Raw genomic sequence first — 25,671 nt, forward strand, 5'->3', positions numbered from 1 at the left:
CCGCGTTGTCGGGACGCCGGGTTCTCTCTCGACACGAATGCACAGAGTGCAGCCGAAGGAGATTGGCCCGCCAGGCCTCTAGAGACAAGAGGTGACAAGCGGCTGGGCAGGGCTGAGTGGCTGGGCTCAGCACGTGACATTCCCAGGCTGGCTGGGGGTGGGGTGCGGAGGCCTGGGCTCCTGACGCTGGAGAGAGCCTGTCAGTTTCTGCCTCCACCAGACCCTTAACCCACAGGAGCAGGGGATTTGGGTCCCATTCTAACTATATCTCAGGAATCTGAAAGCAAAAGGTAAGTTGCTTATCACTCAGAAAAACAAACTTGAGAAGAGTGACTGACCTAGAAAAAAAAGCACACGGCCACTTTGTTGATTTTTAAAATCTGGTGTTGAAAATAATTGATGGCCGGGAGAGGGTCATATCTATTCCCAAATTAGAGACTGGCCTTCAGAACCAGAATTTTGTTCATCTGCAGGGAACGGTGGTAAAGTGCCCGGGTCAAATACAGAGGGACGGGAGAGTTGCTGAAAGAAATAGCAAGTAAGTCAGGCTGCCTGGCTTGTTACCCAATCTAGTTCCCAGCCCATTCGGGCAGAGCAAGGGGATGTTAAAATGCTGATTCAAACTCAAGTGTAACTAAACCAGTCTATGTGAAATTGGAATACAAATAAAACAGCTCCCACTTTTGCCCGTTCACAGTTCAAAATCGTTTATGTGGTTTGGCAAGAAAAGTTGATATGTTCACTGCTCGAGTTTGAAATATTTCACTTTAACAAACAAACTATAGAAATGATCCCTGAAAGTATAGTCTTTCATTTTAAATCTATGAAATGACCACAGTTGGAATTGACTGAGGCTTTCTAGGCAAGGTTGTTGTCAGTTGTGCATGAGAAATGTTGACATAGTATGTATTTTCTGGAATAGTAAGATGAGTCACTTTTGCAGAATGTGATAAAAATTAGAAACTGTGAAATAATGAACTCCTGTGAATTAACTATATCATGTCAGAGAGATCGGATTCCTTGCCAGAAGACTGAAGAGAACAGATACAGACACGTGTACAACCATGCTCATGCAATGGGGCTTTATTTTAAATAATCAGATGTTCAAGCAAATGTGTTGTCAGTATCTTTTTCTTTGGCAAATACAGGTTAATATCGGAATGCAGTTCTGGAGAGTAGTTAAAAGCATTATTCATCAGTGCAATTAGTATAATATTCCATAATGAATATGCTTCAAAGGAAAGTATTTGCTATCGTTTCACAGACGATTTGAACAATGACCCTTTTGCAAAGTACGTCCATGCACTCTATAGTTTAACTGTCAACTCGATCTGCAGAACACATATTCATTTCTCCATTGCATTTGATAAAGACTTTTAAAATGAAACACTAAATTATTTCCTTTCATTACTAATCCCCTTCCTGCTAGCTCTCCTGAAATCCTATTACATGCACGGAGCCTGTAATCATTTGGATTTCTCCCTCTGCGCCGTTTGTTTCCCGCAGTTGGGGGAAGGCCAGGCCAGCTGCGCGCCGCTGGCTCAGCCCAGAGGGGAGACGGGAGCGGGGCTTCTCAGCCACTCGCTCCGCTCCTCACCTCCAGGGACTTCCCGGGTCTCCCCACGCCCACCCACCACCTCCTGCTCCCTCCCGCCGGCCCGGCGGGGTCACGTGGTGGCGTGGGACCCGCCTCCGGTGATGTCACCGCGCTCGCTCGCTTGCTCGCAGCCGTCGCGTTGAAGAAAGGATGCTCTAGGATGCTGTGCAGGTGGGTGGCGGGGCTGCGCCATGCGGCACTGCAGGTAAGGGGCGTGCGTCCCTGAGTCCCGGTCCGTGGGCCTGCAGCCCGGCTGCGCCCCAGAAAGCCAAAGTGGGATGGGGTCTCTGACTGCCGCGCTTTTGCATGCAACAGTCGCGGGGTGATGGGGAGGGGAGGAGGGCTGTTTCAGACCACGCGTGACTTGGGTCTTTGCATGCCCATCCTGGGAAAGTAGGCAGGGGCCGGACGGGGAGACCTGGCCTTGCTCAGGAGAAATTGCTCAGGAGAAAAACTGGAATGATCACTAACCCATGCATTATAGAGAGACAGGCTTAGCCAAGATAACTGTCAACTGTTTTCAGCTGTCATTGTACTTCTTAAATAATGACCCATTTACTAATTCTCCTGACGGGTTCGTCCTCAGTAGTGAGTCTGATTTCTTTAAAGCAAAAGCCGCTTCACTTTGAATGGAACAAACGACATACGGGAACTTCTTGGCTAGCAATTTAAAGAGCTAGATATGCAATTGAAGTCGTTTTGCATTATTTTGCGAGGTTCTGGCATTTAGAGGGGATATGTCATAAATGTATTTTTCCCTTCAGGTGTTTTAAATGGTTTAAAAAATAGCAGTATCCAATGAAATAAACTACAATATAATACAGTACCTTACAGTACAATACAATGCAGCCTCTAAAGGTAACAGGGGAGGGTAAGAGAGCTAATCGCTCTTTTAATAACACATCTCTTAAGAACAAAATGATCTTTAGAAGGGGTGGGGGTGGAGACAGGCACCAAAAGCTAACATTCCTAGTGTTCTTTTGAATTCCCTTACTGAATAATTAGCTTGCTGAAAGCAGGGCCCGATGATGACTCAGCGGCAGACGGAAGGGGGTCAGGTGACTTTTCAATTTGGGGGGATTTTTATGGACTCTTGAGAGGTCCGGACCTGTGTTTGAATTTCTTTCCCCGGTTCAAAAACAACCCGAGGCTAGGACGGGTGTGGGCACCCTTAGGAGGACAAAGTGGCATTCTTTCCTGTAAACTGGGAGCCCTTTGGGAGCTGTGGTGTCAGTAAGCTATATTGCAGCTCACACCATGAATAGTGTGACCCACCAGCAACTGCTGGTGGACCTGCAAAGCAATGCCATTTTAGTCGACAACTGAAGAAGCCATTCCTCTCCGAGGTCACACACCCTGCTGCGTGGCTGCAGTAATTCATGAGATCTTTTACTGCATTCTCTTCTTCATTTGGCTCAGGTTGGCTTCATTTGGGTCCCACCCTCACTCCCCCCCAGCCCCGCCTGAGCAGAGCAGATGGTAGGGATGGATAGGGTTCAGTCCTGGATTGGACTTCTTCTGGCTTTGGGGCTGTGTAACCTTGGACAAGTCACTCGGTACCTTTGGGCTTCAGCGTTCTCGTGCTGGAAGTAGCTCAAGAATTTAGAGCAGGGTTTGTCCACTTCAGCACTAGTGACATTTGAGGTGGGATCATTCTTTGTGGTGGGCGTTGCCCTGTGCCCTATAGGATGTTTGGCAGCATCCCAGTCTCCGCCCACTAGATGCCAGTAACAAACCTTCCCTTCTCTCCACGTTGACAACCAGAAATATCTCCAGACATTGTTCCCTCGGGTGGGGGGAGCTCCGTTGGCTGGGTGAGAACCACTGATTTAGAAGGTCTTCAAATATTTTTCTGGCTCTGATATTCTAGAATTTGTTTTCCTATGCTTTGATTGCTGTTGAGCGCTTGGTCAGAGATCAGATTCCCTTTCATCATGTTGTATATACTGGAAATACAATGTGAAAACTCTTTGATGCTTTGGGGTTCTAGAAACAGCTTCTGTCACAGAGGAGTGGCCCGTTTATATGCCAGTTGTAGCTGGGAGGCCGGCTTGGCAGGAGTGTTGAGGGAAGAGGAGATGGCCAGGTGCTAGGTCAGCATGTGCCCAATGCTGCTGGGACTCGGTGTGTGGCAGGGCTGGAAGATGTCCTTGTGCGGGGCAGGGTGGCTCAGAACCTGGCCGGACTGACAGCCAGTGCCTCTCCCTCGCTGCCAAGGGGGGATGGATGGCACTGGTGACGGCGTGGTCCTCAGGAAAGTAAATGCCTGCACTTTGGGCACTGATGGCGGGAGGAGGTACTGGTGGTGTCACGTGCAGGTGGGGGTCCGAGGCAAACTGCCCCCGATCCCCGATGTGGACATCCCCTCCAGACAGTGGGGGTCGCATGCTTTAAGCTTCAGTGTGGGACTTCTGTCTAAAGTCTGGCTCTGCCTGCAGCTCTTCCCCTGGGAGCAGTTGCCGAGTCCATAAAACGAGGCCAACTACACTTGTTGGTCCTGCTCCATTGGCTCTTTGGACAGATCTGATAGATGTGAGAGGGTCTGTGTGCTGGAAGGTGTCCCAGAGACCGGAAGTGCTGATGGCATTGGCATTGCATGGTGCGAGCCACGCCTAGTGCGTGTTTGTGGGTGGGGGCCTAGAACAGCCAGGACAGTTGTCCCTGTCCACCTCGTCCCTGGCCCGGGGCTGCAGTGTGTCCCTCTGCCCATTCCCCTGCCATCAGCTCTCTCTCAGACAGGCCTGCCCCACAAAACATGGCCTCCCAGGCAGGGCTGGCACTCAGTATGAAAGCCGCTGCGGCAGGCGGCGCGCGGCAGCCACCCCCATCCCCTCTGGCCCTTGTCTCTGCAGGCCACGTGCCAGGCCGCTCAGCAGCTCCTCTGCATCCCAAACCCCACAGCGGCCCCTTGCACCCTCGTAAGCCTCTGGGGGCTTGACACCCTCAGTGTGCCATCGGGCCTTGTCCCTGCAGCAAGGCAACATCGGGCAAGAAAACGAAAAGGGGAGGGACCTCCATCAGATGGACTTGTGACACTGAAGAGCTGTTGTCAGCTCCGCGTGATGGCGCAGCTAGAGCGATGTGGCCTAACAGCCGGCGTTTGTTCTCACAGCTCTAGGGGCTGGAAGTACAAGGTCCCAGTGCCAGCAAGAGAGCCCCCTTCTGGGTTGCAGATGGCTGCCTTCTCCTGTGTCCGCACACGGTGGGAAGACAGCCAGCTGGCTCTCGGGCCTCCTCTATGAGAGCACGAGTCCCATTCATGAAGACTCCACCTTCATGACCTGATGGCCTCTCAAAGGCCCCGCCTCCTAACACCATCCCATTGGGGGTCAGCATTTTAACATGAATTTGGAGGAGACACATTCAGTCCTTGACAATAGCCAAATATGACTTGTAGCCCTTGATTGGCTCCTGGGCTGAACAAACATCCGTAATAGGCATTTTGGGATACCTGGGTTATGTTCATGTGACCGCCTGTTAGCTGGTACACGACAACCACTGGAAATTTTATGACATGTGACGATCTCGTGGTGTGGTAAGCACCCAGCTAAGCCCCTCCCAGGTCGCGGACACAGAATCAGCGAGATGCTATTTGTTTCTGCTGCCATGTGCTGAGGTCCTTTGTCACTCAGCGGTGGGTAGATACGCTGTGCGCACCCGCAGGTTAGGTTTTGGAGCTGCATGTCGAAGTAGTCAGGGATGAACTATCATGATACAAGAAACTGTTTCTTACATTTGTGAAAACATTTTTTGAGATCTCGTTGATGAATGGCTGAATAGCAGACAGATGAATTCTAATACCGGCTTCTACATGTACTCTGTTACAATATCACAGGTCATGTAGCCTCTGGAAAATCCTATTGTATACTCACAAGAGAATGAGAGTGGAAAAGGTAAATAATTGAAGATTATTATAAAAATATTTTGATAGCCTGACCAGGCGGTGGCGCAGTGGATAGAGCATCAGACTGGGATGCGGAGGACCCAGGTTTGAGACCCTGAGGTCGCCAGCTTGAGCGTGAGCTAATCTGGTTTGAGCAAAGCTCACCAGCTTGGGCCCAAGGTCGCTGGCTTGAGCAAGGGGTCACTCGGTCTGCGGTAGCCCCCTGGTCAAGACACATATGAGAAAGCAATCAATGAACAACTAAGGTGTCGCAACAAAAAACTGATGATTGATGCTTCTCATTTCTCTCCGTTCCTGTCTGTCTGTCCCTATCTATCCCTCTCTCTGACTCTCTCTGTCTCTGTAAAAAAAAAAAAAAGAAGAAGAGTCAAAGGTGGCTGAGGGAGGAAGTAGGGTGGCCATCAAGCAGTGGCCTAGGTCAGTGGTCCCAACCTTTTTTGGGCCACGGACCAGTTTAATGTCAGAAAATATTTTCACGGACTGGCCTGTAGGGTGGGATGGATAAATATATCACATGACCGAGACAAGCGTCAAGAGTGAGTCTTAGATGGATGTAACAGAGAGAATCTGGTCATTTTTTAAAAATAAAACATCGTTCAGACTTAAATATAAACAAAATGGAAATAATGTAAATTATTTATTCTTTCTCTGTGGACCAGTACCAAATGGCCCACGACCAGTACCGGTCCGCGGCCCGGGGGTTGGGGCCCACTGGCCTAGGTGACCCGCTGAGCCGGACTGTGCCTCTCAGCAGCAATGTTGTGCTCCGCACCTGAGCAGGCCTTGCCTATGAAAAGGGTCGAATTGTGCACGTGTTCATTACCCCACTTCCACATGGTGTCTCTTACCCTGGGTCCAGGCAGCATTACCCTTGATGGGTGTTGTGCACAGGGACAGCAGAGGAGCTGGCCTGTGCATTCTGCCTGTGATACTAGGAAGGGCTCCTTTTGGCAGCCCCATTGTGAATGAAGTCGCCTGAGTCCTCAGGCTACTGTTTGGTGGCGGTGATTCTTGGAGTGACGGTCACGCCTGTACACACCTTTCTCTTTGCCCCTTGAGCCCAGCATGTTGTGTCGCCAGAGCTGTGAGCTGGCTATTCTCAGTGCTTGAGGGCTAAGTCCCTGGACTACATGCTGGCTGGCCCAGATCATCCCCAGCGGCCACTGTCAGCTGACTGGAATTCTCCCTCCTCTGCTGGGCATGGTCCACCATCATCTTGTATTTCCCTCCTCACAGACCCACCTCCCTCTGCAGCTTCGCTCACGGGCTACTTGCTTACTGTCGTATTGGTCTTTGTGCAGTTCTCGCGGCTATTGGTTGACTTGAGGAAAACTCCAGGCCAGAGCCTTCCCTGTCCGAGGTGACTGAAGTCACACAGGGAACCCGGGGTGCCCAGGAGGGTCAGGGGCTTGGCTGGAAGAGGGACTCGGTACGCACAGAGCCTGCATTCCGCTCCTCCCTCGGGAGGTGGCCGGGCGCTTCACTTGTGCCCGCCCAGAGGTTTTTGCCACGTCTGTCTATGGGCTGACTGTGCTTCCCTGCCTCTTGGTTCTTCATTTCCTTTCTGGCTCTCGATGGCTAAATGTGAAACGTGTTTTTTCCATTCCGCTGTAACCTTGGAGGTGCTGGCTGCGTAGAAGGGCTTTGTGGTTAGCAGTTGGGAGGGCTGCACGCCTCGGTGACAGACGAGTCATTTTTCCTCTTAGCTTAGTCATGCCTGCTACTAGCACCTCTTTTGCCTCAAACTTACCAACTGCCTGCATTTCAGCCCTCACCTTGCCAATCCAGCTGGAACGTGGTGAAGCCACAGTGCAACCATGTTCCCCTGTGGCCTTGCTCTGAGGACGCCTGGGGGAGCTGTGACTGCCTGCATTGAATCTTTACTTAGTTGCTAGTCATGAGTAGCTATTAAAATGTGTTTTTCCATGAGGGGCGTGCCCCACATAAGTAGAAAGAGATTGTTGTGGAAGAAAATGGTCAGGGAGGTATCTGCAGAGGCCCAGGAGAGGGATGGACACAGCTGTTGTTATGGGCTGAATTGTGTCCCTCAAAAGTCACATGGGAAGGTACCCCCAGCCCCTCAAAATGCGACCTTATTTGGAGACGGTGTCTTTACAAAGCTTATCAAGTTAAAAGGAAGTCATTAGGGTGGGTCCTAACCCAATCTGAACGGTGTCCTCATTGGAAGAGGGAGTTTCTACCCGGACATGCACAGAGAGAGGACAGTGTGAAGGGACGGGTGGGGGAGGAGACGGCTGTCCAGACACCAGGGAGCGCTGCCTGGGCCACACTCTCCACCAGGGCCCTCTGAGGGGTCTGGCTGCTGTCACCGTGACCCCAGGCTTCTGGCCCCGGCTCTCGGAGGCCACCGTTCCTGTCATTTGAGCCACCCAGTCCCTGGTGCTGCGTTTGGCAGCCCTAGTGAACTAACATGGTAGTGTTTTCAGGGCCGGGCGAGCCTGTGCCCACCTGGGAGGTCGCAGGTCACCTCACGTACCTTTCCCCAAGCTCCTCTGCATGGTTTCAGAGAAGAGCACCAGCCGTGCCCTCTTGGCGGAAGCAGGCAGATCTTCCCTGCGGGGCAGTGTGGACGGGGGCCTTCAGGCCTGGGCTGGAGCCTGAGACTCGGACCTGCAACCTCACCTGTCCTTGGGCTTGCTTACTGCGAGCTGGCAGGTAACAGTAATTCCCCCAGACAGTGTCGGGAGCCGCAAGGACGGGATCCAAGAGAAGCGCTTCGAATGATGCCTTAGACCAGTGCTGGTCAACCTGGTCCCTCCCGCCCACTAGCGGGCGTTCCAGCTTTCATGGTGGGCGGTAGCAGAGCAACCAAAGTATAAATAAAAAGATAGATTTCACTATAGTAAGTCGTTTTATAAAGATTTATTCTGCCAAACAGCGAAAATCCGACATAAAGTACTGGGTAAGTAATTATTATATGCTTTCACTTGCTGTCACTCTGCTTTATACATTTTATAAAGTAAAATGACTTCCCTACTTTATAAATCACCATGACTGTGGAACCGGTGGGTGGTTAGAAAATGTTACTACTAACAGAGATACAAAAGTGGGCGGTAGGTATAAAAAGGTTGACTACCCCTGCCTTAGACAAAGTTGTTAAAATTATTATTCTGAGAACGAGCATCTAGGGAAATTCTAAATCCTTGGTCCCTGGCCTGGGGGGCACGGAGACCTAGTGTCCCCCATCCTGCCCCTGGGGTGGCAGTGAGTACACTGAACCAATGCCAGTGGACTTGGCCTTATTCCCTCTCCAATTTGCAGGTTGTGTTCTAAAATGGGACGGATAGCGACGTGGCCCTGAGGCCATGGGAGGCACGCTGCTGAGCAAGGGTCAAGGTTCATACCAGCTCCTGAGTCCTATGGAAGCCACTGCGCTGAGGGAGCGCTTGGCCTGGGCCGGGAGACAGGCCGAAGAGCAAGGGGAAGGAGAAAGGGGGAGGAGGAAGGGGAAGCGACCCTCCCAGCTCTGCTGACTCCAGGCAAGATTTTGGAGCAGGCAAATTTCTATTCTCACATCTCTTTCTGCACGTCCTGTGTCTCTGAACTTCCCTCTTGTTGGGACTCAGGATTGTTGTGGGTCCTGTGGTCCTTGGCCCTCAGCATGTGGCCACCAGGGGCTTCTGTTACTGTGATACCCTTTGGTCTTCGCCCTCCGGGGAGCCCAGCTTGCGGTCTGGAGGATTTGCTGGAAGGGGCGAATGAACCATGGCCTGTCACTGTCCCCAAAGTGTCTACATTTAAAAAGGCGTGACTCTATGATCTCAAATGAATATGAAATTGGTGAGGTCCCAGGCAAGGTGGAGAAGTGAGGTGAAAAGCTTTGACTGTGTGGAGACCAGCCTCCAAGACTGGCCTGATGACCCTGCATCCCGGTGTCACTGCCCATGTGTCATCCCCTCCCGCCCCCGTCACTCAGGGCTGACTTGCATGGGAGTGATGGTGTACGACTTCCAAGGCTGGGCCACGAGAGATGCTGCTGCTTCTACCTTGTCCCGTGGATGGCGTGCTCCAGAGGAGACGGCAGCCATGTCCTGAGGACACTGAGCAGTCCTGGGGAGGAGGGTGGTTGGGACCGAGGCCCCCTTCCAATAGCCAGCACCAACTTGCCAGCATGTCTGGGGCCACCTGGGAAGTGGGACCCCCTGCCCTGTCGCCCCATCAAGCCTTGCTGGCAGACCTCGGGCCAGGGAGACCCAACCAAGTGGCTCCTGACCCCCTGACCCGCAGAAACCGCGAGATCACACGTTTGTTGGAGCTGCTGAGCTCTGGGGTAGCTTGTTCCGTGGCACTGGATAACGAAGGTGGCTGGTAGGAGCCTGCGGTTTTCCGGGAGGAGCACGGCTCCCCAGGCCACAGCCACTGCCCTCCGGTCCCCCCGGAAGCTCCACCATTCTCTGACGGCTCCATACTTGTTCACAGTGCGTGTCCTCTCAGCGTGGGGAAGGGAGGAGCTCTGTGCAAGGTGTAGCAACACTAATGGTAAGTTCAGTCATATTGATGATGACTGGTATTGATTGTAAGTATATGGACAGCTGCCTGTATTTCATGAAAATGTATATCCCATGTCCATCTTCATGGCGTGGAGACTTCGGTATAATGGCCCCCAGTGCTAATGGGGTTTGGATGTCTGGCTGTCACTTTGAGCCCCTGGCATTTGCAAATGTGGGATCTGGTCTTCTATGTGAGCGTCTCCCCCTTTCCTCCTGCCCCAGCGAATGTGCCCTGCCTGTGATGCCGTGGGGAGCCCACGTCCTCTGTCCCCAGTGCGGCGGGCTTGTCAAGCCCAATGACTCTGCCTGTCAGGGGTCACGCTTCTGACCCAAATGATTTCAGTGGGTGACCATTTTTGTGAGAGATGATGAGACAGGTATTTTACAAGAGAAAGTATTTCAGGGGCACTTCAGTTGAATAATTTTCCTTGTTCACGTGTGTCTTTATTCTTTTGCTGCTTTTCAGCTATGTTCCTTTTCACTGTGTTAGCAATTTGATTATGGTACGGATTGGTGTAGTTTTATTCTTTTTCTTTTGTGCTGGGCTTTGTTGAGCTTGTAGCTGTGTGGTTGCAGTCTAACGGTTTGAATCTTTGTGTAGAACAGGATTCCCTGTAGTAAATATTCTGATCAGCTAATCCAAATTTGTTTCACAACTTCTTGAGAGAGTTTAAAGGGAATTTTACACCAATTTTTCTCTTACTTCTTCGCTTTGGATAAGAACACAGGGAAGGGCAGGGCTGACTGGGTCTCAGGCACTGGAAGATGTCATTTTGTGACTTTTTTGTTCACAGAGTTTCTTGACTTGTCACTGGTGACATTTGAGGCAGGATCGTTCTTTGCACAGAGCCATCCTGTGCACTGTACAGTGTTTAGCAGTGTCCCTAGTCTCCACTCACTAGATGCCACTAGTGCCTCTGTCAGATGTGACGCCTGTCTCTAGACCTTGCCCAGTTTCCCCAGGGGATAGAATTACCTTTATCGGGAGCCACTGGTGATTTTTGTTATTGGTCTCTGCTGCCCAACTTCCTTCCCGCCGCTGTAGACATTTAGTAGAGCTGGTGCCTCCTGGGTTTGCCACCCCTAGAAAGAGAGACTTCCCCTTTCTTCGTTGTGCTGCGTGGCCTGGCGTGGGTCCTGTGCGCACCAGGCAGGCAGTCACAGTGCTCGCGGTCAACGCTGCCGCCTAGGCTGCGGATGTGCGCGCTTGGTGGCGGCCCGGGCCCTGCCCACCTCGCCGCCTTGGCCTGGTGCTTTCACGTCACCTTGGAGTTCTTGCCCCTCAAGGCCACTCTCCACGTTGCTACCAGAGGCCTATCTCAGAGCATCCCGCTCTTCTTGAAACTTTTAAACTTCTTAAAACTGCAAAGTATCACAAATATACCCAAAAGTATTGATACATAACACCTAAATGTGTGCCTTCATGGGTTGTAAAAGAAACATCCACATTGCCTCCCAACACATAAAATCATTTGTATGATTCCGCATAGATGGAATCACATACTGTATTCTGACATGTCTGACTTGATCAGTGTGCTGTGTTTAAGGCTCATCTGCTGCCAGCATGGTTGGGGAAGTGCTTCAGTCAGAGGGTGGGTAGAAGAAGAAAAGCCACTGAAGGGTGACGGAGTTGTCCTGCCTTCTCTCTCTCTCTCTCTCTCTCTCTTTTTTTAAGTGAGAAGAGGGGAGATAGACTCCTGCATGCGTCTGGACTGGGATCCACTTGGCAAACCCTTTCTGGGGTTGATGGTCAAATCAACCAAACTACCCTCAGTGCCTGAGGCTGATGCTCTGACCAACCAAGTTATCCTCAGTGCCCGGGGCTGTTGCTTGAACCAATTGAACCACTGGCTGGGGGAGGGGAAGAGGGAGAAAGGGGGGAGAGGGATGGAGAGAGAAGCAGATGGTCCCTTCTCCTGTGTGCCCTGACCAGGGATTGGACCCAGGACGTCTGCACGCTGGGCCAATGCTCTATCCACTGAGCAAACTGGCCAGGGCCCCACTTTCTCTTGAATGGAGGCGGAAGTTACATGTTGGAGCAGATGAGAAAGAAGGAAGCAGTCCCTGCCTGTGTTTCTTGGCCACTCCAAGGTGCTCCACGTAGGGTTACTTGCAAAGCTCCCTCTGGTGGTCATGTGATGCAATGACACCTTCTCTGAGACCAAGGGTACCCTGCTTGGTGGCCTTCAGAGGAGCGGCCAGCACCAAGGTTCTGGCAGCCCGCAGGACACCAGCCCCTGAGTTCAAGTGCTTTGCAGGATCCATGTAGGTTTCAAGGAAAGGGCAGGCGTCCCCAAACTACGGCCCGCGGGCCGCATGCAGCCCCCTGAGGCCATTTATCCGGCCCCCCACTGCACTTCCGGAAGGGCCACCTCTTTCATTGGTGGTCAGTGAGAGGAGCACTGTATGTGGCGGCCCTCCAACGGTCTGAGGGACAGTGAACTGGCCCTCTGTGTAAAAAGTTTGGGGACCCCTGCGTAGAGGATGCTTGTGATTAGTTGTTGGAGCTTCTGGCAAATGTGTAACAAATGAAGATTTGAGGGGCATTTGTTTAGCTGCCATCTAACCAAGATCTGGCTCTGAACTTGGTGCCCTCAGGTCCTCTCCTCCCTGTGCCTGAATCCTCTCATGGTGTCATGTGCTGTAGGTGACCTCCAGCTCTGGTGGCTGCTAACAGTTTGTTTTTATTCATGAACCAAGGGTTTTGGGGATCTTGTTGCATTAAAATAGCTAATTAGGAAATGTTTTTGATTGTAGGATATCATAGAAACCTCAAAGTGTGTGCATACACACACATGCGTGTGTGTGCACGTAACTAGCCTTTATTTCCCCAAGCTCCCGGGCTGTGGCGTGGCTGGCAGGGTCCTTCAGTTGTGTTTCCGGTACCATCCTTCCTGTCCGTGGTGCTGTGAGGGGCAGCTGTGCCCACTTCCCTTTGGACTTCTCCCAGCGGGTCGCGTGCCTCCTTTGCTGGCTTCTCCTGCTTGGTGAGGGCTGTGGGCCTGCTGGGTGCTCTGGCGCCTCGACGGGCCTGGCAGGTTGCAGGTGCCCACACAGGGTTGTTCTCAAGCTGGAGCCAGCAAACTGCAGCCCCCAGCCCACTGCCTTTTCGTGTCAGTACCGTGCCATGGGCACACAGCCCCATGCCTCCATTTACCCATTGTGTAGGGCTGCTTTCTGCTGTCGGGGCCGAGCAGGGTGATTGTAACAGAGATGGTATGGCCCACAAGGCTGAAAATAGTTCTTGTCTGTCCCTTTATAGGAAACATAGCTAAGCCCTGAATGTCAGTTCACTCACTGCGAGGGGGCAGGATGGGGAAGGGTGACGAGGACAGCTTGTGGGAGGGGCTCCTGACACGGGAGGAGATGCTGGCGGCAGTTTCTGTCCTGCCCACGCTGCCGAGCCACCTGCTGGTCCCGACGGCTGTGGCGGCCAGTCTTCCTGGCCGACTGGAGACTTAATCTTTCCATCTGAGTTACGGCTTCTGCTCCGTCCGCTGAGTCAGCTGGGCTTGGTGGTTAGAGCAAGGGTGGAGATAACACACGTGGTCTGATTGGAGAGGAAGACTGCTGTAAAGGGTCAGGCGCTCACGGGACCTGGTTCTTGAGGGCTGGGAGTGGGGGGGGGGGGACAGAAGAGGTCTTCAATGACAGGCCTATGGGTAGGCGTAAGAAAATGCAAATGATGGCGGCTGCTGTGTTGTGGATCCGAGTGGAAGCCACCCAAATGTCCATCTACAGTAGAACGGACAAATATAGAACAGTTTGGTCCCAGTCGGCACCATACACAGGAGTTGGCAAGGCTCACCACCTCTTTCTGTGTGGTTCCGAGCGAAGCATGGTTTTTCCATCTTTTAATGATTTCAAAACAGCTGAAGGAAGAAGGATATTTTGTGACAAATGATTATATGAAATTCAAATTTCAGTGCCCATAAGTTAAGTTTTATTGAAACACAGTCCCGGTAATTAACTTGTGTATTATCTCTGACTGCTTTGATGTGACAACAGCAGAGTGGGGTTGTGTCGACAGAGGCCACATGGCCTGTAAACCTTCAAGTATTTGTTATCTGGCCCTTAAGAGAAAAGGTTTGTGGTCATAGGAGCGAAGAGAATAAACAAATGATAATTACACTCAGCAACATAGATGGATCTTGCAAAATAGTGTAGAACAAAAGAAGTGGGAAACAAGACATTCTATTCACATAAAGTTCAAAAAGAGGTACAATTAGTTTGTGACACGCTCATCCCCAGATCCAGGCTGGTCGAGAAGCTCAGAGCAGTTTCTAGAATGTACCAAAAATGAGTGTGTTAGATTTACTGCTTCTGTCTGCTAAAACTGTCATTCTACAAAAGACAGAACAAATGGAGAAATTATCGATAACTCGATTCCTGGACTTGCTCTGTGATTAGCCCAACCTAATCTCCATTTCCCTGGTGTCTGCTTTCCTTCGGTCTGAGGGGAGAGAAATCGGAGTCTTTGAAGCAGCCAGGGGGCGACTTTCCGCCGACCAGCATGCCTTGGGCCTGGGCTGGTTGCTCCGTGGGCCTGGGCTGGCTGCTCCGTGGGCCTGGGCTGGCTGCTCCGTGGGCCTGGGCTGGCTGCTCCCAGGTCCCACGGCTCCCCTGCAGCTTGCTTTTTTGTATGTATTTAGCGATCTCTAAATGTATTTAGTGGTCCCCACTTCTAAGTGTTAAGGGCTATAATGGTTGCAGATACTATGAGAGCTTGTGAAGGTGTGAGGTTATTACACAGAGTATCTAAAGTTTCAATTTCACCAACAGTGAAGATTTTTTATTATTATTTTTATGATTTTCTGCTTTGTAATATGACTGATATGAAGAGCTAGCCATGAAGATAGCTCTGAAATTTCTGGAAACTCCCATGGGCTTAACCAGTATCTGGGGCAGAGGCAAATAGTTCTGATTAATTAAAGAACGTTGGCTTGTCCCTGAGGGGGTGGGAGGGGCCGGCACCAAATTTGGGTCTCTGTGTCACAGCCTTGAGGCAGAAAGCACCTGGCGAGTAGTGACCCCAGGACTGAGGGGGGGCATGTGGGTCAGTTGAGGTCACACAGTTGGACGGACTTCACGCAAACTTGTCATTTTAGTGGCCTTTCCCCTTTGAATAGAGGTATTTCATTTGAACAAGACAGTAGCCTCTAATAATGTAAATACTTTCAGGAGTTCTCAGGAAAAGATATTTAAAACGCCAGGCATAAATTCATGTTTTAATGCTTCTGGATTGCCAAGGAGGAAGCCCCCAACTCCCTCTGGGGAAGTTAATGCACATTCCACAGAGAGGGTCAAGCCGGTCCGAATCATGAGGGTGAATAGGAACTTTCCAGACAGAGGGCAGGAAAGCGGTTCAAGGTGGAGGAAACAGCACACTCAAAGGTATGAGTTTCTGCCGGGCGTTTGTGGTCAGATGCTGGTAACTCTTACTCGCCTGGGATGGGTGTTCCTCATATGCAGTCAAGCCTTGATTATACTCAGAACCCGTCCTTTCTTTTGATATGGGTGATTTCTCTCATTTTCTAGAAACCATTTTGTTATTGCCAGTATTCAACTGGACAAAGTCCAGGTTTTCTTTAAACAGATCCCTGTTCTGAGGTTGAGCCCACGCTCAGAATTGCTTTTAACATCGCAGTCACAGATGACATCATTGGTGGTGCCACAGTCAGCACATGCTGTTCTTCATCCGGCCCCGGGGGGAGTTTTACTGGACAGGGGCTGTTCTTATCATCTCTTGCTGAAGGTGGAAATAGCTATTTGCCTCTGTTTGGGGTTGTTCCTTGTACCATATTGAACTTACATGGGTTAACTTTATTTCTCAGTTAGCCAGTCATTGGAGTTTACTCCTTATTGTTCCAGGCTTGGCTGCATTATCATTCCTTAACCATCCACCTCTCCCAGACAGATCCCAGATAGAATTCTTCCCATGTTTCTAACTGGGTGTTCTCTTGTCCTCTTCCTACACTTCTGGCCCTCCTGTCTTTCTTTCTTTTTTTTTTTTTACAGAGACAGAGAGAGACAGAGGGACAGATAGGGACAAACAGACAGGAATGGAGAGAGATGAGAAGCATCAATTATCAGTTTTTCGTTGTGACACCTTAGTTGTTCATTGATTGCTTTCTCATATGTGCCTTGACCATGGGCCTTCAGCAGACCGAGTAACCCCTTGCTTGAGCCAGCAACCTTGGGTCCAAGCTGGTGAGCTTTTGCTCAAACCAGATGAGCCCGCACTCAAACTGGCGACCTCAGGGTCTCGAACCTGGGTCCTTCCGCATCCTAGTCCGACGCTCTATCCACTGCACCACCGCCTGGTCAGGCCCTCCTGTCTTTCTTAACCCCAACCTCAGAAGTGGTGCCATTGCTTCCTTCTGGGTCCCAGGAAAGCCCATGATTAGATCTGCAGAATAGATCATGTTTATTTCCCATTAGCAATTATGTGTCTAATTGTTATGACCATGACATTTAAAGATTTAATTGTTCTCCAGAGTGAGTTTTTGTTTCAACCGTTAATGTCTGGAGTTGTTGCTTGACTAGAGATTTGGTTAAATCTCAAGTAACATGAACTCCTTTTTAATAGAATGTCCAAATCTCTGCGATTCTTCTACCTCTGGCTGGGGTTTTCTCATGAGAGCGCCCCGTGTGGGTCAACGGCCTGCCATCTTATTTTTCCCATCAGAGATTTTCTTTACCACATATAATATGAGGCTCTCACCATCTTTTCTTTTGTAAAAATGAAGGTGAAATCTTCGCTTTCTAATTTTGCTCCTTCCCTTTATCATTGGCTGCTGCTTACTTATGCGACATGATCCTTCCCTGGGCCCTCAGCAGCCCGTATAGTTTTCAGCTTGGCATAGCTCAGACCTCAAACTTTTAAAGTTTTAAAGCAGCCGAGTTGTGCAGATGGTCAATAAATCAATCACTCTGGCCATTTTATTGCTTGTAAGGTGATTACCCTGCTTTGCCTATGGCAACTTTTCAATTTGATTAAATGCAGTTCCATCAGGTCGTGGTTGAGCCCTCCAGATAGAAAAATGCAGAAAGCAATGAGAGGAGCCTGCGCTCAGAGATTTTTATAACTACCCTTCACCTTCACCTCTTTACCCAGCGCTTTTGTGGTTCTCGTCCTATAATTCAAATTTCCATACTCGTTGCCAAAGTAATTTTTATTTAGCGCTGATTCCAACCTCTTGTCTTTGTAAGAGTGTGTTATTTTTCCTGCTAACTGGCGGTGAGCTCTGGCCCTGCTGCAAAACATTTTCTGCATCTCAAATTAGCTTCTCTGAGGTCTCTAATCAGGCTCTGACGGCAGCGTAACATGGCCGATGTCTTGGTTTATTTGCAATAGCTTTTCAGACAAGGGGAGCCAGAGGAGTGGGAGTGGAATTGTTATGTAGAAAAGAAGTAAACCCTCAACTTCGCTACCGCCCTGGCAACAGGGCCCTTTTGACTGTATTTTAAGAAAAATGAAAAGTGAGCTCGTGTCCCGGGAGCTCCTCACCCAGGGCTGTGGGCTGCCGGCCTGGCTGGCACGGCTCCTAGCTCGTTTCAGTCGGTTCGGGCCGCTGTAGCGGAACACCGTGGTCAGCGGCGGACACACCACAGACGTCTGTTCCTCACAGGTCTGGGGCGGGTGGTCTCGGATCAGGGGGCCGCACGGTTGGGTGAGGTCCCTCTTCCCAGTCACAGGCTTCTTGCTATCCTTGAGTTATAGAAGGGACAACCAGGCAGCTCTCTGGGGTCTCTTCTATAAGGACCCTAGTCCCTTCCAGGGTACTGCCGTCAGGACTTGGCCTCCTTCCGAAGGTCCCCTTCCTAACACCATCATGCTGGAGTTAGGATTTCAACGTATGAATTTTTTTGGGGGGATCACAAACATGCAGACCATTACCTGGTTTGTATAACAGGTGTTCCTTGTCCTCCTTGTCCATCTCCACGGTGGCACCCTTGGTGCCGAGGCCACTGCCTCGGTGGTCTGTTTTATCTCCCAGGAGAACTGATACCGGTTTGGTTACACTAATGTGATTTGGGACGGTATGCCTCAACACCTGGCTTTTGTAGACTGTGAGGTTTTTCAAAAATGTGTACAGTGGATCCTCACTATTTGTGGTTCTGTATTCGCAAATGCGCCTACTCACTAAAATCTATTCATAAGCCCTAAATTCGTGCCTGTGGCACTTCCCATTCATTCATAGGCGTGCGCATGGGGGCAGTGACAGAAAGTTTGAGTCTTGAGAAATGCACGTTTGTGGCCGAGGTTGAAGAAGGCGGTGCCTGTGGCCTTGTTTCAGCGTTCACAGTCTGTTTGGTGCCACATCTCTCACGGTTTTCTGCCCATGTTGGTAACTTTGCTGTCACAACGGTACCGAAGCGCGCTACCGCTGCCGGGCATCCCTGGGGCCTCCCAGTGCCGGAGGTGTGACAGGCTGGAAGGACAGTGCGTGTGTTAGGTGAGCTTCGTTCAGGCGCGAGTTACGGTGCTGCTGGCTGGGACTTTGATGTGAATGCATCACAATATCGATTCAGTAAGGCCGCTTCAATTGGATCATGTGACCAGAGGCTCATAGGAACCTAACCCTGTATTTCTGTGAGGGACAGTGCCTCAGTATTCACTAATTCAGCGGTCATAGTGACCTTGTAGGACATAGCCGCCAGGATACCGAGAACTGACTGCGAGAGACTGAATGTTTGTGTCTCTCCCCCGCTCATATGCTGAAACCTGCTATCCAGTGTGATGGTGTCAGGGGGCGGGGTCTTTGGGAGGAGATGACATCATGAGAACTGAGCCTTTATGACTGGGGCTCGTGACCTCAAAAAAGAACTCCAGAGAGTTCTCAACTTCTTGCCACTGTGTGCGGCCCAGGGAGCTCGCCACCTCTGAACTGCAGGTCGGCCCTCCCCAGACAGCCAGTTGGCCGGCACCTTGATCTTGTATTTCCTAGTCTCCAGAACTGTGAGACATAAAATTTGTTTCTTAGAAGCCATCCAATCTAGGATATTTCTGTTGTAGCAACTTGTAATGACTAAGACAGACAGTGTGTGTGTATGTATTTCATTGAAGCAGAGATGCTTATGCTGAAATAATTCTTTCTTTCTTTAATGTTTGTTGTATGGATTCTAGTGAGAGAGGAAGGGGGAGAGAGAGAGAGAGAGAGAGACAGGAACATCGATCTGCTCCTGTCTGTGCCCTGACTGGGGTTGAATCGGCAACCTCTGTGCTTTGGGATGACGCTCTAACCAACTGAGCCAGGACTATTCTTTCTTATATGAGAAAATAGTTCAAGTGGGTTATTCTGCCAGGTGTATGTATCCTGTTTACTTCTTTAAAAAACTTTTCCTTTAATTTGAAAGAGAAAAAGAGGGGAAGGGAGAGATAGAAAGAGAAAGCAAGGGTAGGGAGAGAAAGACAGAGACAGAGAAGCATCAATTCATTATTCCCCTTAGACGTTCTGTTTTTAGTTGTACACTCATTGTTCGCTTCTCATATATTTCCTTACTGTCGATCAAACCCATGATCTCAGCACGCTGGGAGATACTCTATCCATTGAGCCATCCAGCCAGGACCTGCTTAAGTTTTTAACCACAGTTTTTCTCTGCCAGGTGTAACTAGCATGGTTACAGGCAGGAGTGATGAGCAGCTCTGGAAACCTGATGGATTTTCTCGATGAGCCATTCCCTGATGTGGGGACATATGAGGACTTCCACACCATCGACTGGTTGAGGGAAAAGTCGCGGGACACCGACAGACACAGAAAGGTAGGTGGTGTGTATAAAAGACACGTCGAAGGGGATTCCTTCAGGTGGCTAGGCATGCTCTCATTGGACAGTTATTAGCTTCGGCTTACATTCCCATGTCACGGGTGGGTTAGGTCCGAAGGAAGGGAAGGGCTGTGGGCGAGGCAGAGGCATAGACAGGCAGTTCCCGTACCAGGGGCTCTGGTGGGGGCTGTGTCACACAGAGCTTGAGACGTGGCGGGGCCTGCTGAGGGAGAAGGGAGGCACAGGGCCTTGGGCAATGCCAAGATTTAGCAGGAACAGTGCAAGGTAGCCAGTGACAGACACTTAGAAGGATCAAGTAGAGGTCACGGAGCAGAGTGGTCACGGTGAGAGGAGACAGTGGCGAGGATGGGCTGCTAGTCAGGTCACCCTCCATGGAGACGGACCAACAGGGTGGACTCTTGACCTTGGAAAGAGCCGCTTCAGAGTAGAATGGGGAGTGACATCCAGAGTGTCATGCCGTCTCCTGCAAGCTGGCAGGGAATGGAGGAAGAGATGTGTAGGCAGTGAGGTAGTGTCACGAACAGGACCCAGCTTCTTGGCTCCCACATGGAGGAGCGTAGGTGATGGGGCAGCTTTTACTCCGCAGCAGAGGTTGTTGAACTGTGGCCCTCGGGCCCAATCCGGCCCAACACCTGTTTTTGGTCGTAAACTTCATTGGGATGTGCCACACCATTCATGAACACCTCCTTCTGGCCCTTCCATGCTTCAGTGGCCGAGCCCAGCGGCTCCCATGTCTGATCACCCAATCTGCAGGGCTCAAAACATTTACTTTCTGTCCCTTTACGGAAATATCTGCAAATCTCTGCTCTGAAGGGTTGTGAGGGGAACGAGGCTGTCAGAAGGATGGAGGCTTCTGTTGACACAGGCAGCCAAAGGGGCGCTCTTCCAATGTCTTTCGCGTAGCCATCTGCCTGGTAGGCCTCATCCACGCTGGGGAGTCCGCAGTTCCTGCTGTTAACACTTCACCTGGGGAACAAAATAAGGAAATGAGGTCTTTTTCAAAGCCGTTCCTTTGTGGCCATGCCTTAGGATGCGGGTTAAAATAGATATTCTTATTCAAAATGCTGACATTCAATGTCTCCCTTCAGAATGCCTTTTGAATAATCAAAGTTCAAATCACACTTAGTAAGTTTATCTAATTAATAAGGTGACCAATCGTCTTCTTTTAGGGAGGACAGTCCTCCTTTTGTAAGTTCGTCCTCCCTCGAAATGTCCTTCTTTTTGACTAATCTGTAAATGTCCATGTTCGATCAATGCAGAGTCGATCCATTGCGTGGGATATGATGTATTTGTATCTAAATGAGTACATTTTCCATACAATTATTATTAAAAGTTAATAGGCATGTAAGCATAATGACAATATAAAATATTACAAATGTTTTTATTATGCATGGATCGTATTATAATGTATTATTGTTGCAACGGATAAAATGTTTCTTTTATTTCTGATATTATTTTCTTCCATTTATCTTTGTCCCCCTTTTCATTGTAAAAAAGTTGGTCACCTTATAATTAAGTGAACTTTTTGAACTAGAAAGCCCGTTTTCTCTTTGTGGTGGGTAACTGAAAGACTAATGTCAGTGGGAAATTGGTTGGTTAATTACGTTCATGTTCTCACGCGCTGTGCTTCCTGAAGGTGGTTTCAGGGAAGAAAGCCCACACTGGAAAATGTCTCCGGATGAACTAGTGTGTCTTTCTGTTTGTAGATAACCAGCAAAAGCAAGGAGTCCGTGTGGGAGTTCATCAAGGGTCTGCTGGATGCCTGGTCAGGATGGGTGGTCATGCTGCTCATCGGCCTGCTGGCGGGTACGTGGGGGTGGCCTGGGCCGGGCTGTGACACCCGCGGTTGGGAGGGCATTCTGGAAATGCATGTTTCCCTCTCACCCCATGCAAGGGACGCAGGGCTTGAAATATCCAAGAGCAAAATACACGACTGTGCATTTAACATAAAATCTGTCTTCTGTGAGACAAGATCTGAAGGTGGGCTCAAGTACGGTCACTGGAGCGCCGCCGGCCTTTCCACTCAGCTGGAGGGTCTGTGGCTATCCTGGGTTTTCTCGAGAGCACGCATTCTGCATTCTGTACTACTTGGTTATGTAGAAGACAGGAAAGTAGGGAGAAGTGTTGATCTCTAATAATAGAGCACCATATGAGACTGGCCTTTGCTATAACTGGCAGGCCCTGGAATGAATTGCAAACATCCCAAGCTCCTCCCACGCGGGACATCTCGGGCTGGAGATACCGCCAGCTCATACATTGTTCTGACCCTCAGGGACTGGGCATCTTTCATTTTTATATCCCAACACCATGTTTCCAGGGTGAGCAGATAAGTATCCAATGCACCATCTCTCCTTGGAAATTGTTTCCTGAAACTCACTTCCTTTTAAGAGGCTAGAATAAAGAATTTAAGTGTGCTAAAGAGATCCCCTTAATAAAAATCCCCTACCTAGAATAACATAAGGGTGATAGTTATAGAATTGATCAGACAATGGCTATTATATAGGCAGACTACAGGAAATGCCCTGAGAAAGACAACTCTAATGGGATGCAGATGTAGATTTTGTTATTACTGAGGATTTCAATTTCTGGGTGCTTTCATTGTCCCATATACAATTGTAAGAGGTGTTTCATCAGTCTCGGCATGTAACAAAGAGCCAAGAGGAGGGCTTAAAGGGGACTCCTTTCCTTCTAGTCACAGCAGCTATTCGTCCGTTGCCCTCAGTCTGTTCTTCTCTCCCTGTGCCATTCCCAGTCTATAAGGGAAGCGGTGTTGGAAGGGAGCTCCATTTTCCAGATATAGTGTCTTGCCACCAATGAAGACCTTTGAAGTTAGGCAGGATGGGAATTGACTGTGAATTTTGATGGCTTTATTCAGAATAGATTTATAAAAACATCCAGTGTTCTGTCATCCTTGGCTCCTAGGAAGGAGAAGTGAATAGGGAATGAAGAGACCCAGAATAGATGATCTGGCATCCTGCTGAAGCAAACACCACGTTATAGATGTACTGACTACTCTAAGAGCCCAACTGGACTGTCTTTAACCTGATATTGACTAGTTGGCTTCATTGTCAACTCAATTTCCATTAGTTCTTTTAGGAAGAATCATATAAGGAATTAAAAAACAATTACTGTTGCCTGGGCTTCAGTCAGATAGTATTGGAGATGATGCCCTAGCATTGAGTAGAGAGCCCCTCCACCGCCTTCTTTTCCCCTCCATGTGTGGTTCTAATATGCAGCCGGGTGAGAACCACTGGAGAAGGGCACGGCCCTGGACCCAGCAGCAAACGACTAGAGGGAGAAGGGAAGAAGGCGGTGATGTTGACAGTGTAAGGGGCCAAAGTGTTCTTTTGCTCTGAATGTCCCTTGAAGGGAAGGCCAGCAAAGTGTGCCCCATTCACTTTCCCATTCCCCAGCTGGTGGAGAAGACTCAGGTGTCTCCTGCCTGGCCTGTCATTTCAGTGGCCCCCAGAGATTATATTGTGATTCCTGAGATGCAGAGGTCCAAGTAAGGTCTTCTCTGCATGGCATTTACTAGAAATCGCCACTAGATGTCACTGTTACTCCACGGAACGAAGCATTAACAAACCATTTATCATGAATCGCCACTAGATGTCACTGTTACTCCACGGAACAAAGCATTAACAAACCATTTATCATAAATCGCCACTAGATGTCACTGTTGCTCCACGAAACAAAGTATAATATTAACAAACCATTTATTATGAATTGCCACCAGGTGCCACTGTTGCTCCACGGAACGAAGTACTAATGAACCGTTTATTATGAGTTACCACTGAGTGTCACTGTTGCTCTACAGAACAGAGTATCAATGAAATATTTATTCTTAGTTTCCACTGGGTATCACTGTTGCTTCACAGAAGGAAGTGTTTATCAGGAGTCACCACTGGGCGTCTCTGTTATTCCGTACATAGAAGGCGCCCCACATTGTCAGAAGCAGAGTTAGCCAGGAAGACTGGTTGCTGGATAATGTGATTCCGAGTGAATGAATGGTAGTGGAATTTGAGGTGATCATCGAATCTCACTCCTGGCTCCCTGCAGGACCCCTCCCTCACCTTCTTTAGGTCTTTGTTCAAATGTTATCTTTCACTTTACTACCTTTTATAAAAGTACACTCCTCCCTCTCTGGGCCTTGTCCCCTCATCCACTCTGTGTGTGTATCTGTATGCATGTAACAGCTTTATTGCGGTATACTTTACATACCACACAATTCACTCAGTTAAAGTATATAATTCAGTGGTTTTCACGGTATTCACAGAGCTGTGCAGCCATTACCACAATCAATTGAACATTTTCATTAGCACCGAAAGAACCTCCAAACCCTTTAGCTATAGGGCTCCAGTGCCTCCAGCCTCCTCCCACCCCCAGTAGCCACCCCTCCACTTTCTGTCTGTCTGTTTGCCTGTCCTGGACGTCCCCTGTAACAGAATCATACAACATGTGGTTTTTGTATGATTAGCTTCTTTTACTCAGCACAATGTTTTCAGGGCTTCTCCAGGCTGTGCCATACTCCATTTGTTGTTGTTGCTGCCAAGTGCCGTTCCATCGTGTGGGAATAACACACACTTTGTTTCTCCATTCAGCAATCGGTGGACATAGGGGTGGCTTCCACTTTCTGCTTTTGTGAATAGTGCTGCTTTTGTGTGAAAGTCTTAGCGTGGATGTGTGTTTTAATTTCTCTTGGTATACACCGAGGAGTGGACTTTGGTCAGATGATAACTCTATGTTTAACTTTTTGAGCAACTTCCAGACTGTTCTCCCAGGTGTTTGTACCATTGTAATGTGCTGCACAGTGGTGGGCAGAAGTATACAGAACTTCTGCAGTACAGTTGCGAGTACACGAAACACAGAGATTCTTGTTTCATTATTTTTTTTTTTTGTATTTTTCTGAAGCTGGAAATGGGGAGAGACAGTCAGACAGACTCCCGCATGCGCCCGACTGGGATCCACCCGGCACGCCCACCAGGGGCGATGCTCTGCCCCTCTGGGGCGTCGCTCTGTCATGACCAGAGACACTCCAGCGCCTGGGGCAGAGGCCAAGGATCCATCCCCAGCGCCCGGGCCATCTTTGCTCCAATGGAGCCTCGGCTGTGGGAGGGGGGAAGAGAGAGACAGAGAGGAAGGAGAGGGGGGGGTGGAGAAGCAGATGGGCACTTCTCCTGTGTGCCCTGGCCGGGAATCGAACTTGGGACTTCTGCACGCCAGGCTGACGCTCTACCACTGAGCCAACCGGCCAGGGCCTCTTGTTTCATTATTATTATTTTTTATTAATTATTGTATTATGTAAACCTGTGGCCAAGCCTGTATTTTTCTCTCCAGTACTTATCACCTTCTAACAGAGCCCTTGATTTTCTTATTATTTATTTGGTTTAGTGTCTTTCTCCCCATGAGGTGCAGTTCTGCTAAAGCGGGAACTGAGACTGCTTTGTTCCCAGCTGTATGCTCAGGGCATGGAATACTGACTGGCGTAAAGTAAGTAGGTGCTCAATAAATATCTCTTGAGTGAATGGACGGACCAGAGTTTTCTGAGCTTCATTCAACATGAATAAGTTGTTCCAACTATACATCTGATGAGACACAACAATGAACAAGGCAGATGGTTTTTGTCCACTGAGAGTGGACACTGGGTCTGGATGTCTGACCTGACCCCCACCGTGGTAACAGAACCTTTCCTTTCCCTCCACCCATCACATCAACACTAGTGGGCATGTACACCTCAGAGATACTGTGAATTTGGTTCCAGACCACTGCAATAAAGCAAGTATTGCAATAAACCAAGTAGTAATCATTTTTTTGTTTTGTTTTTTTTTGAGAGAGAAAGAGACAGACAGACTGGGAAGGAGAGGGATGAG

The 25,671-nt window shown here is 49.6% G+C and overlaps 1 protein-coding gene and 1 pseudogene across 4 annotated transcripts in view; one reads left to right on the forward strand and one right to left on the reverse strand.

The window, feature by feature from the left end:
* Positions 1-25,671, forward strand: part of CLCN4 (chloride voltage-gated channel 4) — a 56,551-nt gene continuing 30,880 nt past the window's right edge. Inside the window, exons 1-3 of one of the 4 annotated variants that reach the window (XM_066356007.1) lie at positions 1-91; positions 19,622-19,777; positions 21,508-21,607. In XM_066356007.1, the coding sequence (XP_066212104.1) occupies positions 19,652-19,777; positions 21,508-21,607 (226 nt within the window). In that variant the 5' untranslated portion in view covers positions 1-91; positions 19,622-19,651. Of the gene's footprint in view, positions 92-151; positions 291-1,556; positions 1,803-19,621; positions 19,778-21,507; positions 21,608-25,671 lie in introns of those variants that run through there. The other 3 variants (XM_066356004.1, XM_066356005.1, XM_066356006.1) reach the window with 3 other exon arrangements.
* On the reverse strand, positions 694-810 carry LOC136386564 (small nucleolar RNA U3; annotated as a pseudogene).

Source organism: Saccopteryx leptura, chromosome X (genome assembly GCF_036850995.1).
Source record: "Saccopteryx leptura isolate mSacLep1 chromosome X, mSacLep1_pri_phased_curated, whole genome shotgun sequence".
Taxonomy (NCBI): domain Eukaryota; kingdom Metazoa; phylum Chordata; class Mammalia; order Chiroptera; family Emballonuridae; genus Saccopteryx; species Saccopteryx leptura.